The sequence below is a fragment of the Podarcis muralis genome, chromosome 2, assembly GCF_964188315.1.
Source record: "Podarcis muralis chromosome 2, rPodMur119.hap1.1, whole genome shotgun sequence".
NCBI lineage: Eukaryota > Metazoa > Chordata > Lepidosauria > Squamata > Lacertidae > Podarcis > Podarcis muralis.
In genome coordinates, this window is record NC_135656.1 from 104,893,560 (window position 1) to 104,905,728 (window position 12,169).

Sequence of the window (12,169 nt, forward strand, 5' to 3'; positions counted from 1 at the left end):
TTCTGTTGGGCAAGAAACAAAGCGAAAGCCTTTCTCTCTCCCCATCCTGTCCCCCACTTCCTTATATGTGTCCATATTTTCTTCCAACGTGGTTGTGATATAAGGCAAGGATAGAAAGACTTCGTGCTTGAGAAATCTAATTGGGTGTGGGTGTGTTTTATTTATTTAAAAGCCTTTTAAAATTGCTTTACATTATATATTACGTTATATCTATCTATGTATATATCTATATCTATCTATATCTATATGGATAGATATATGGTGTGTGCTGTGTATGCAGTTGTTGTTGTTGTTTAGTCGTTTAGTCGTGTCCGACTCTTTGTGACCCCATGGACCAGAGCACAGCAGGCACTCCTGTCTTCCACTGCCTCCCGCAGTTTGGTCAGACTCATGCTTCGAGAACACTGTCCAACCATCTCGTCCTCTGTCGTCCCCTTCTCCTTGTGCCCTCCATCTTTCCCAACATCAGGGTCTTTTCCAGGGAGTCTTCTCTTCTCATGAGGTGGCCAAAGTATTGGAGCCTCAGCTTCAGGATCTGTCCTTCCAGTGAGCACTCAGGGCTGATTTCCTTCAGAATGGAGAGGTTTGATCTTCTGGCAGTCCATGGGACTCTCAAGAGTCTCCTCCAGCACCATAATTCAAAAGCATCAATTCTTCGGCGATCAGCCTTCTTTATGGTCCAGCTCTCACTTCCAACCACAACTACTGGGAAAACCATAGCTTTAACTATACGGACCTTTGTTGGCAAGGTATGCAGTATGCAGTAAACACATGCAATTTGAATGGCTTTAAAAAAGGAGTAGACAAATTCACTGAAGCCCAAGACTATCAATAGCTACAAGGCACAATCTTCTACTTCCACTGTCAGAGGCAATACGCCTCTGAATACCAGTTGCTTAGGAATTGCGGGTGGGCAGAGCGCTGTTAACCTCATTTGCAGCTTGCAAGCTTCCCATAGGCATCTGGTCAGCCACTGTGAGAACAGGATGCTGTGCTAGATGAGCCATATTAGCCTGATCTGGTAGCCTCTTTTATATTCTCTATATAACAGCAATATCCATTAAAACAGCAATGCAGCATAATCTCAACGAAAGAGTGCAAAAGAATAAAAACAAGTAGAATAGAGATTTGTGCACAAAAATCAGGGTCCAGTCTTATGGGTCAGGGGAAACCCTGGGCAAAAAGGTAAGCCCTTTTATAAAATGTTCAAGGCAACTGGTGGTGGTGGTTCATGTAGGGCAGAGGGAAGAACTTCAAGATCTACAAACCAGGGGTGGATGCAGGATGATGGCACAGGGCATCTTCGAATCAAGAGTTAAGGTGCCACAGAGCACACGCTTGGTTCAGGAATTTGCTGTCAGGACCAGAACTGAGATCACTGCGTAGCTCAGTTGGTTAGAGCGTGGTGTTGATAACACCAAGGTCGCAGGTTTGGTCCCCGTATGGGACAGCTACGTATTCCGGCACTGCAGGCAGTTGAACTCATGGTCCCTTCCAGCTCTACAATTCTATGATTCAATAATAATAATAATAATAATAATAATAATAATAATAATAATAATAATAAATTTATTATTTGTACCCCGCCCATCTGGCTGGGCTTCCCCAGCCACTCTGGGCGGCTTCCAACAAAGGTTAAAAATACATTAAAATGTCACACATTAAAAACTTCCCTGAACTGCCTTCAGATGTCTTCTAAATGTCAGGTAGTTGTTTATCTCTTTAACATCTGATGGGAGGGCGTTCCACTACCGAGAAGTCCCTCTGCCTGGTTTCCTGTAACTTTGCTTCTCGCAATGAGGGAACCGCCAGAAGGCTTTCGGCGCTGGACCTCAGTGTCTGGGTAGAACGATGGGGGTGGACACGCTCCTTCAGGTATACTGGGCTGAGGCCGTTTAAGGATTTAAAGGTCAGCACCAACACTTTGAATTGTGCTCGGAAATGTACTAGGAGCCAGTGTAGGTCTTTCAAGACCGGTGTTATGTGGTCTCGGCGGCCGGCCCCAGTCACCAGTCTAGCTGCCGCATTCTGGATTAGTTGTAGTTTCCGGGTCACCTTCAAAGGTAGCTCCACATAGAGCGCATTGCAGTAGTCCAAGTGAGAGATAACCAGAGCATGCACCACTCTGGCAAGACAGTATGCGGGCAGATCTCAGCCCTTTCTCCCTCTCTCTCTCCACAACCTCCCCCCGTCATAAAGGGCAATGAACCTTAGCCCTGTGGTCAAGGGCTGTGTCTGACAACTCAGGTGGAGCTGCCTGGCAGCAAAGGAGCTCAGACTGGCTGGCTTGCAGAGTAAAAGGAGGCCAGCACCCCAGACTGGCTAAGACACCTAAGCGGGATTAATGTGTTAATTACAGAAAGAATTAGAAGGTGAGAGCTCTCGCAGAGGTCACCATCGTCCAATCTCTGGAGGAAAACTTCTCTGGCTCCTCACAATCCATGTGGGGTTCTTCTCCTGCAGGCCTCTGTGTGACAAGTCATGCCACCCTCCCTAAGTTACCAGTTTAGTTACCAGGTGTTGATTTCTGCTAATAGAGTCAGGAGGAAGTGGGAGTAGCCAGATAGGACAGCAGGTTTCGCAAGCCATCATATGAAGTGGCGTAACTTTGTTTTTCATGAGAACATAGGAAGGGTCTGGTCTAGCATCCTGTTTCCCACAGTGGCCGGTCAGAGGCGCCTGGGAACCTCACAAGCATGGTGCGAGGGCAATGGCCTGCTCTTGAAGATGCTCCTCTAGCAGCTCAGGGAAGGGCCGAAGTTCAGGGGGTGGGACATTTGCTTGTATGCAGAAGGTCCCATTTTTTAAAAAAATGTATATATACATTTTTATTAGTTTTTTTAACGTATCATTTCCAACAGTCATATAACATAACTTCTTATCTTATACAATGTTTTGGACTTCCGTCAACACCTCTGATGATTTTTCATTCTTTATCACTTATTCTGCATTTCTTAATTCCTCTATTACTCTTAATTATCATTAACTAATCATTCTCCTCATAGTCTTTCTTGCAATATTTCAAATAGTCCTCCTTACAAAACTTCTTGCAATCCTACTAGTGTAATCTGTTCGTTACTATTACATTTCAAATAGTTTGTATATTTACTCCAGTCTTCTAAGAATCTCTGGTCCCGCAGGTTTTGAATCCTTCCTGTTAATTTATCTAATTCTGCATAGTCCACAGAAGGTCCCAAATTCAACCCCTGGCCAATCCAGGTAGGGCTGGGAGAAACTTTTGTTTGAAGCGCTGGGGAGCTGCTGCCAGTCTCTGTGTTGAGTTGGATGGCCAAATATGTACGTAACTCGTATCCAGGCCCTCCTCTGATTGTGTGGAGGTAGTAGGTACCTATCATGTGTACCCACCGATAGCCTTATCCTCCTACGAATTTTCCTGGACCATAAAAAGCAGCTGGCAGGTGGAGATTCTCTGGCGGGTCAGCAGGGCTCACTGGCATATGCCAAGTGGCATATGGTGCCATGGAGGGGACGGGGGCTGCAGGTTGTGAGCTGTGTCTGTCCTCGCAGCAGCGAATTCCTCAGAACCTGCCTCTCCCCATCTCTCCTTGGCTCGGGCCCCGAGTGCCGCTTTGTACAGATAACAAACCCTTTCCTTCCTGGCCAGAGACGGAGCCCATTCGGCTCTGAAATTGTGCCATTTCCCTGCCCTCTCTTATCCCCTGCCCTAGATGGGGCTGAAAAGCCAAAGGGCTCTAATCGCAAGAACCAGCGATAAGCAGGGAGGGGAATATATAGATAGTGCCCTTTGTTTGCCAGCTTGTGTTCTTATGCTGAAAGTGGCACAGCCAAGGCCAGCCAAGAAACCAGGATGGTGTGTGTGTGTGTGTGTGTGTGTGTGTGTGTGTGTGTGTGTGTGTGTGTTCATACACACCTGTGCAGTGGGACACCACCACAGAAATACAGGCTTTAGAAGCTCTCTGCTCAGGTAGAAGGGACCATGCCTCTTGTCTCCAGATCCTGTATCACTCCTTACCAGGAATCTGTGGCAATTCCTCCTATTATAGCCCAATCCTCACCCTCCTGCTGCCCAGATTTCACTGAACTACGACTCCCAGGCAGCATGGACAGCGGCCAGGGTGCCAAGCTATGAATCCCTTTCCCTTTCTAATCCATCTGTAGATCCTGGAGGACTTGGCTAGATTTGCTTTTCCACGGGTGCAACCTGCGCGGTTCTGCTTTTAAACTCACCCCCTACCTTGCTGGAACACAGTGTGCCCAGTCTCTGTCTTCTTCCTACCTGGTGCTTCCTCCCAAATTCTTTACCTAGCGCTTCCTCCCTTCCTCCTCTCACCCCTTTCTTCCTGGCACATTCTCTCCTGCCAGCCCGGTTCCATCTCTCACACGCTCTCCTATAAATAGCTGAAATTCTGCAGGTTGCTGTGGTGACAGAGGCTGGGTGAGAGATCCAGCCGGGTGTGATGGGGAGGGCCTGGTGCTCGCAGGATGTCAGGTCAGAAGATGACAGGGGCCTTGCCTGCACACCCCCACGCCCCCTCTGTGTTTATGGGTTGGCTTCACCCCATAGCTTTCGCTGTCTGGAGTTCCATCCATGCCGTATTCCTGTGCACGACGTTGAAGTTGCTTCCAAGTTCCTTATTTTGCACGTGGCTTTAAAACACATCTCAGTCAGAAAATGTAAGGAACTATATGCCCCTGTGTGGCGATCACACAGGGCCCCCGTATGTTTGACGGTCTATTGACCCTGTGCCACCACTGTCATTGCGTTCTTCGCTGCCACCAACCCGCTTCTCCTCACGGGGACACACGGGAGTCCAGTCAGTTGGTAACATTAACAAATAATCAAGTTTATTTTATAGGCATGAACAAGCTTATGGTTTCAGTTAATTTTTCTTGGCGGTTTCTTCATCTTAGTTCCTTAACTGTCTTATTCGTTCCTAACAACTTCAAGCTGATTATCCCAACTAACTATCTATCTGACTCCACCTAACAGTTCCTCTCACTCTCTCACCACACAACTTGACCAACCCACAGACTTACCGTATTTTTCGCTCTATAAGACGCACCAGACCTTAAGACGCACCTAGTTTTTGGAGGAGGAAAACAAGAAAAAATATATTCTGAATCTCAGAAGCCAGAACAACACTGCGCAGCAAAAGCAGCGATCCTTCTTGTTGTTCTGGCTTCTGGGATAGCTGCGCAGCCTGCATTCGCTCCATAAGACGCACACACATTTCCCCTTACTTTTTAGGAGGGAAAAAGTGATTCTTATAGAGCAAAAAATACAGTAGATCCTCCCTCTTCCTTCTTCAACTCCCAACTCTCAACTGACTTTCACACAACTCCCCCTCTAACCCTAACTCCTCCTATCAGCTTCCACTGGCCAATCACATCACACTCATTTTAACCCTTTCCTTATGACCCACCTAGGAGGTAAACGCCACACCCTGAATTCCGAAATAAGCTTGGGTCTGCTGCATCATGACGGGGGGGGGGTGACTCTTCAAGATCCGCAGTCATTTCTCCCAGCCAAAACACTTGACTTTATTATTTTTATTTATAAAATTTGTATACTACAGTGGTACCTCTGGTTGCGAAGGGGATCCGTTCCAGAGGCCCGTTCGCAACATGAAAAGAGCGCAACCTGCAGCGACACGTCTGTGCATGCACGGGTTGCGATTTGCCGCTTCTGTGCATGACGTCATTTTTGCGCTTCTGCACATGCGTGAGTGGCAAAACCCGGAAGTAACCCTTTCCAGTACTTCCGGGTCGCCGCAGGACATAATCTGAAAGAACGTAACATGAAGCGGACGTAACATGAGGTATGACTGTACCCTTCATCCGAAGATCTCTGGGCGGTACACAGCATAAACGTGTGCTGACCCCGAATGAAAACGATAAATAAGGAAGTGGGCATGTGTACCCCAATAATCACCTTTCGGCCACCCCTGTTGATAGACACCTGTACCTACTGGAGAGTGTCTTCTATAAAATGGCCTTGAAACCGCCAGGCCCTCTGAACCAAGGGATCTGCATACCTGGCTAAGAATGGGACAGGCCTGCTGGGCTGGGCTGGCCTGCTCCGCTGTCTCATTTCCCTCCCCTCCCCTTCTGTTTTCCAGAGGTGCCTTCTCCGAGGTGGTCCTGGCCGAAGAGAAGTCGACTCAGAAGCTGGTAGCCATCAAGTGCATCGCAAAAAAGGTGTTGGAAGGGAAGGAGAGCAGCATCGAGAATGAGATAGCTGTGCTACACAAGTGAGTGGCGCTCCCTCTCGTCCCCCACCCCTCCCTTTGAGAACAGCCACTGCTGGGTCAAACCAAAAGTCCTCCACTCTGGTCCAGTGACCCCGTCCAACAGCCCCTGGAAAGCAGAGCAAGGTGGAAGCAGCCATCCCATCCCTGCTTACTCCCACATCCCCAGGGCATGCTTGCGCGGCGTTGAGAACAAAGCAATGGCGCTTGCAATAAGCTACCTGAACTAGTGGGGGTGGGGTGATAGACAGAAAGGCAACTTGTTCTTCCTTCTCCTTTATTCCTGTTCTTTTAGTAGCTACATGTTGGTAGACCACATGACTTCCTCGCAGGCTTTGCTTCCTTCTTGCTCCTTCTCCAAGTGTCAATGCCAGTATGAGCTAGCAAGGGCTAGTTCTTTATAAGTACAGTGGTACCTCGGGTTACATACGCTTCAGGTTACATACGCTTCAGGTTACAGACTCTGCTAACCTGAAATAGTGCTTCAGGTTAAGAACTTTGCTTCAGGATGAGAACAGAAATCGTGCTCCGGCGGCAGCAGGAGGCCCCATTAGCTAAAGTGGTGCTTCAGATTAAGAACAGTTTCAGGTTAAGAACGGACCTCCGGAACGAATTAAGTACTTAACCCGAGGTACCACTGTAAGCTGGAACTGAACTGAACAGCAAACAGCTCAGCCAGCCTGCTTTTATAGGCAGCCGGCTGTCAACATTGTAACAACAACAACCCAGGGTTTATTGCCTAAATTAACTGACGTGGACCTGAGTGAAAACTATATACACGATACCCCTGGTGGCCAGGGTGAGAACTTCAATACATAACAGGGTTGGTGTTACCTTCTTGTCTGCAGCTCGGCCACTTGTAAAACCTATGCTTAGAATGGCTTTGTTGGCCATGAGGAATAAACCCAAAGTTTTCTTTATGCTTTCATACAGCACCCTAATAATAATAATAATATTAATAATAGAAATAATAATATATTTCTACCCCACCCTCCCTGGCGAGGGCCAGGCTCAGGATGGCTAACACCAAATATAAATTATAATAAAACGTAATAGAAAAAAAGAAAAAAGAAAACAGTTAATTAAAATATGGCTTAAAATACAGCTTGAAATGCAGCCTCATTTTAGTAGTAGCTCATAAATCAAGACCATAGAAACATCAGATATTCACCCGAGCCAGCTATCCATGCTGGTCCTACATGGGCCAGCAAAAAAGCCAAGGGAAAATTTATATACCAAATCCTATATAAGGGGTCAGAGTGAGTCCAAGCCAAAGGCCAGGCGGAACAGCTCCGTCTTGCAGGCCCTGTGGAAAGATGTCAAATCCCACAGGGCTCTGGTCTCTTGTGACAGAGTGTTCCACCAAGTCGGGGCCAGTGCTGAAAAGGCCCTGGCCTAGTTGAGACCAATCTAACCTCCTTTGAGACTCAGGACCTCCAAAGTGTTGTCATTTGTGGACCTTAAGGTTCTCCGTGGGGCATGCCAGAAGAGGCGGTCCCGTAGGTACGTGGGTCCTAGGCCGCATAGGGCTTTAAAGGTCAAAACCAGCACCTTAAACCTGACCCTTTACTCCACTGGGAGCCAGTGCAACTTGAATCTAAGGAGCTGCCTTAGATGCATGGAAGGGACTACAGCTTATCCGTGTCCCGTTTTCATGTGCCAACACAACACTTTTCATATTTCTGAATGTCATGCACAGCCATGCACAACTCGGGATTTGCTTTGCTCTTGCAAAATGTATATACAGTGGTACCTGAGTTTTTGAACGTAATCCATTCTGGAAGACAGTTCGAGTTCTGAAACATCTGAAAACTCAATACAGAAGCCTGAATTCGGAAAACTCAATACAGAAAGCGCGTGGCATCTTCGACTTCCGAGGCTTGTTTGAAAACGGAAGCATTTCCTTCCGGCGTTTACGGCATTCGAAAAGCAAAACGTTTGTCAGCGGAGACATTCGAAAACCGAGCTACCACTGTTTGTCCTGCAAAAGCAATGAATGTTGGTATTGGGCTTGGAATTCAGGATCCCAAATTTTTCCATTAAAAAAAAAAGCAACTTTCCAGCTGTTCTGGCTGCATAGGTAGGGTTGAAAAGGTATAGCTGCTGCCTGCTGAAAATGAAGGAGCCCAGTGAGATTGTGAGCCAAGTTTGTTGGCAAAAAATAAGGTGAGTGCTCATCTGAATATGACCTCAATGGGAGTAATTAATGCTGCTTGCCTTGGTTTGTGTGAGTTCAGCTGCAGAGAGGTCTGCGCATGAATGCGCCCTATGTGCAGGGAATCTCTCCCCTCATACATGTGGCCTGCCAGCCTGATCACATGTCAACAGCTCTTTGCTTCATCTACATGGGCGCATAATTTCCTACAACTGATATCTGGGCCTAGGATATCAGCCTTTCTGAAAATAGTGCTGGTTGGCACTGCACAGTGTCTCCTTGTGCCCGGAGCATGCCACGTTTTCGTTCCTGTGACTCTCTCATGTTCAGCGAGGGCAACTAATCTATGACCTCTGTCACGAGCATTGGAGAGGGAAATTCAGGAGAAGTGGCTGCCACATCTGGAGTCTCCCATTACAGAGTTGGAACCTGCACTTCCCATCCTCTGAGTACAGGGGTGGAGAACTGAGTACAGTGGTACCTCTGGTTAAGAACTTAATTTGTTCTGGAGGTCCGTTCTTAACCTGAAACTGTTCTTAACCTGAAGCACCACTTTAGCTAATGGGGCCTCCCACTGCTGCCACGCCGTTGCTGCTCGATTTCTCTTCTCATCCCGAAGCAAAGTTCTTAACCCGAGGTACTATTTCTGGGTTAGCGGAGTCTGTAACCTGAAGCGTACGTAACCTGAAGCATACGTAACCTGAGGTACCACTGTACCCTCCACATGTGACTGAACTCCACCGCCCATCATCCTTGACCATTTGCCATTCTGGCTGGAGTTGATGGGCATATAATGCAGGGCACGATGCTCGTGAGACCCCCAGCTATCTGCCATTCTATTATTATATTATACATATACATGAGCACATAAAAATTATATGCAAATTTGTGCCTTAGCAACAACCCTGGGCCACAGGGTTTCTGGGTCCAAAGCTGTGAGTTCTGGGGTGTCAGGTCCAACAAAACGAAGGCAGGTTCTCCCAACCAGCCCAACATCAATGACCATAATGTGGACCATTGAAACTGGGAAGTGGGACGCTCACTCAAAGGAAGTACAGTGGTACCTCGGATTGCATACGCTTCAGGTTACATACGCTTCAGGTTACAGACTCCGCTAACCCAGAAATAGTACCTCGGGTTAAGAACTTTGCTTCAGGATGAGAACAGAAATCGTGCTCCGGCGGCCCGGTGGCAACAGGAGGCCCCATTAGCTAAAGTGGTGCTTCAGGTTAAGAACAGTTTCAGGTTAATTACGGAACTCCAGACAAATTAAGTTCTTAACCTGAGGTACCACTGTACTCGGTTCTCCACCCCTGTACTCAGAGGCCCCGTTAGCTAAAGTGGTGCTTCAGGTTAAGAACAGTTTCAGGTTAATTACGGAACTCCAGACAAATTAAGTTCTTAACCTGAGGTACCACTGTACTCGGTTCTCCACCCCTGTACTCAGAGGCCCCGTTAGCTAAAGTGGTGCTTCAGGTTAAGAACAGTTTCAGGTTAATTACGGAACTCCAGAACGAATTAAGTACTTAACCTGAGGTACCACTGTATTTTCCAGGAACTAGTGAGTGATTTCTCAAGGAACCCGTTTCAATAGTGACTCTTCTGCTTAAGGCAAAAGGGTAGGGAAGAGGTGAGGTTAAAGGAAAGAGCTTCTGTACACATAAAAAGTGACCGTCTCCTACTAATAAAAATCAGCTCTAGAATATGATCTGGGTGTTAAGGTTGCTTCCGGAGTTAGCCTGGAATTGCTACCCTTTGTTCATTCACTTTTTATGGAGGATCCAGATGACATCATTCCCCAATTATTGCAGTCCCATGGCTTACTTTTTTCTTTTCTTCAGACTTGTTTTGTTTTTAAATACTAGGACAAATATAGTATATATAGAGCAAAAACTCCAGCAACAGCCTATCCAGTGCTGTTGAGCCTTTTTGGGGTGACTTTAATTGAAAGCTTCCTGCTGACCACTTCTGCTACTATGTTCGCTACTTCCTCTTGAGCACGGCAGTGGGATCACTGATGACTTTCCCTTGTCCTTTAAAGGTAAAGGTAAAGGGACCCTTGACCATTATGTCCAGTCGTGGCCGACTCTGGGGTTGTGGCGCTCATCTCGCTTTATTGGCCGAGGGAGCCGGCGTACAGCTTCTGGGTCATGTGGCCAGCATGACTAAGCCGCTTCTGGTGAACCAGAGCAGCGCACGGAAACGCCATTTACCTTCCCGCCAGAGTGGTACCTATTTATCTACTTGCACTTTGGCGTGCTTTCGAACTGCTAGGTGGGCAGGAGCAGGGACCTAGCAACGGGAGCTCACCCTGTGTGGGGATTTGAACCGCCGTCCTTCTGATCGGCAAGTCCTAGGCTCTGTGGTTTAACCCACAGTGCCACCCGCGCCCCTTTCCTTTAATTGCTGCCTTAATGTTGGCTTCTGCCCCTGTGTCTGTGATGTTGGGAGGCTTCGATTACTGGCTTCCTTTCATTATTTTCCTCTGGGTGGGATTCATCCAAGCTTTTGTGTGCAAGGAAAGAGGTCTGCTTGCACAACAGGAATCCCTGCCCCTCCTCCCCTTTTGTGCCCCCCCCCTAAAGCTGCTCTATGGGGTGAACCCCTGAGTAGGTTTAGGTATTGCCTGGAAGGGAAGGAATTCTCATTGAACTAATGGACCTTGTTCTATGCTTGTAAACCCCACTTACCGCTATGTTGAATTCCACCTCCTCTTTCTTTCTTTCTTTTATACCAAATTGCTATAGATTATTATTTCAGCAGTGAAGGAGGACGTGGCTTTCCTTTGTCACCAAAAACAATGGCTGCACATTTAAATGGGCAGCTCACCCACAATCCCCTATGAATTTTCATGAGTCTCCCCTCCTATAGGTTCTTCTTGACTACTACCAGTGACATCACAAGTGAGTGACACAGATCGGTACCTTTACAAAATTATTTGTTTTTTAAATCTTTTGAAGCCGAACCACTCATTTTAAGCCCTCTTCAAAACAAAGCTCCACCTAATGCCTGCAAACTGGCCTGCGTGGCAACACCCTGCGTTTCTTAAAAAATATAATACTTCTTTCTTTCTTTCTTTCTTTCTTTCTTTCTTTCTTTCTTTCTTTCTTTCTTTCTTTCTTTCTTTCTTTCTTTCGTATATATTTAAATAGCTGTTTCTGGCTTGTGTGCTCATTCTTCCCAGTATGTAATATATACACAGTGGTACCTCGGGTTACATACACTTCAGGTTACGTACGCTTCGGGTTACAGACTCCGCTAACCCAGAAATAGTATCTCGGGTTAAGAACTTTGCTTCAGGGTGAGAACAGAAATCGTGCTCTGGCGGCGCGGCAGCAGCAGGAGGCCCCATTAGCTAAAGTGGTGCTTCAGGTTAAGAACAGACCTCCGGAACGAATTAAGTACTTAACCCGAGGTACCACTGTATATAGCATTTATTTGACCCTTCCCATACGTTTCTTCAGTCAAGTACTTCACATACATTAGCTCGGGAATTCTTACAACAACCCTGCAATGTAGATTTTGCTATTATTCCCTTATTGTAGATGTGTGTGTGTGTGTGTGTGTGTGTGTGTGTGTGTGTGTGTGTGTGTATTTGTGGGGCAATGGCCTGAGGCTGAGAGCAGTAGTTTGCTTAAGGGCACCTGTTGGGTTCACAGCAGAGGCAAGATTTGATTCTGGGGATTGTTTGTTGCATAGCTCTGTCGCACAGCAACTAGCTTATCACCGGGACATTATCTCTCTGTTTCTCTCTCTTTTAAAGTAGCTTGTCAGCCTGTTCCTC

General features: G+C 47.0%; 1 protein-coding gene across 3 annotated transcripts in view; it reads left to right on the forward strand.

Moving 5' to 3' along the window:
* Window positions 1–12,169, forward strand: part of CAMK1 (calcium/calmodulin dependent protein kinase I) — a 43,369-nt gene that overhangs the window by 11,316 nt on the left and 19,884 nt on the right. For all 3 annotated transcript variants that reach the window (XM_028719710.2, XM_028719709.2, XM_077925146.1), the window contains one exon: window positions 6,102–6,233. In XM_028719710.2, the coding sequence (XP_028575543.2) occupies window positions 6,102–6,233 (132 nt within the window). The remainder of the gene's footprint in view (window positions 1–6,101; window positions 6,234–12,169) is intronic.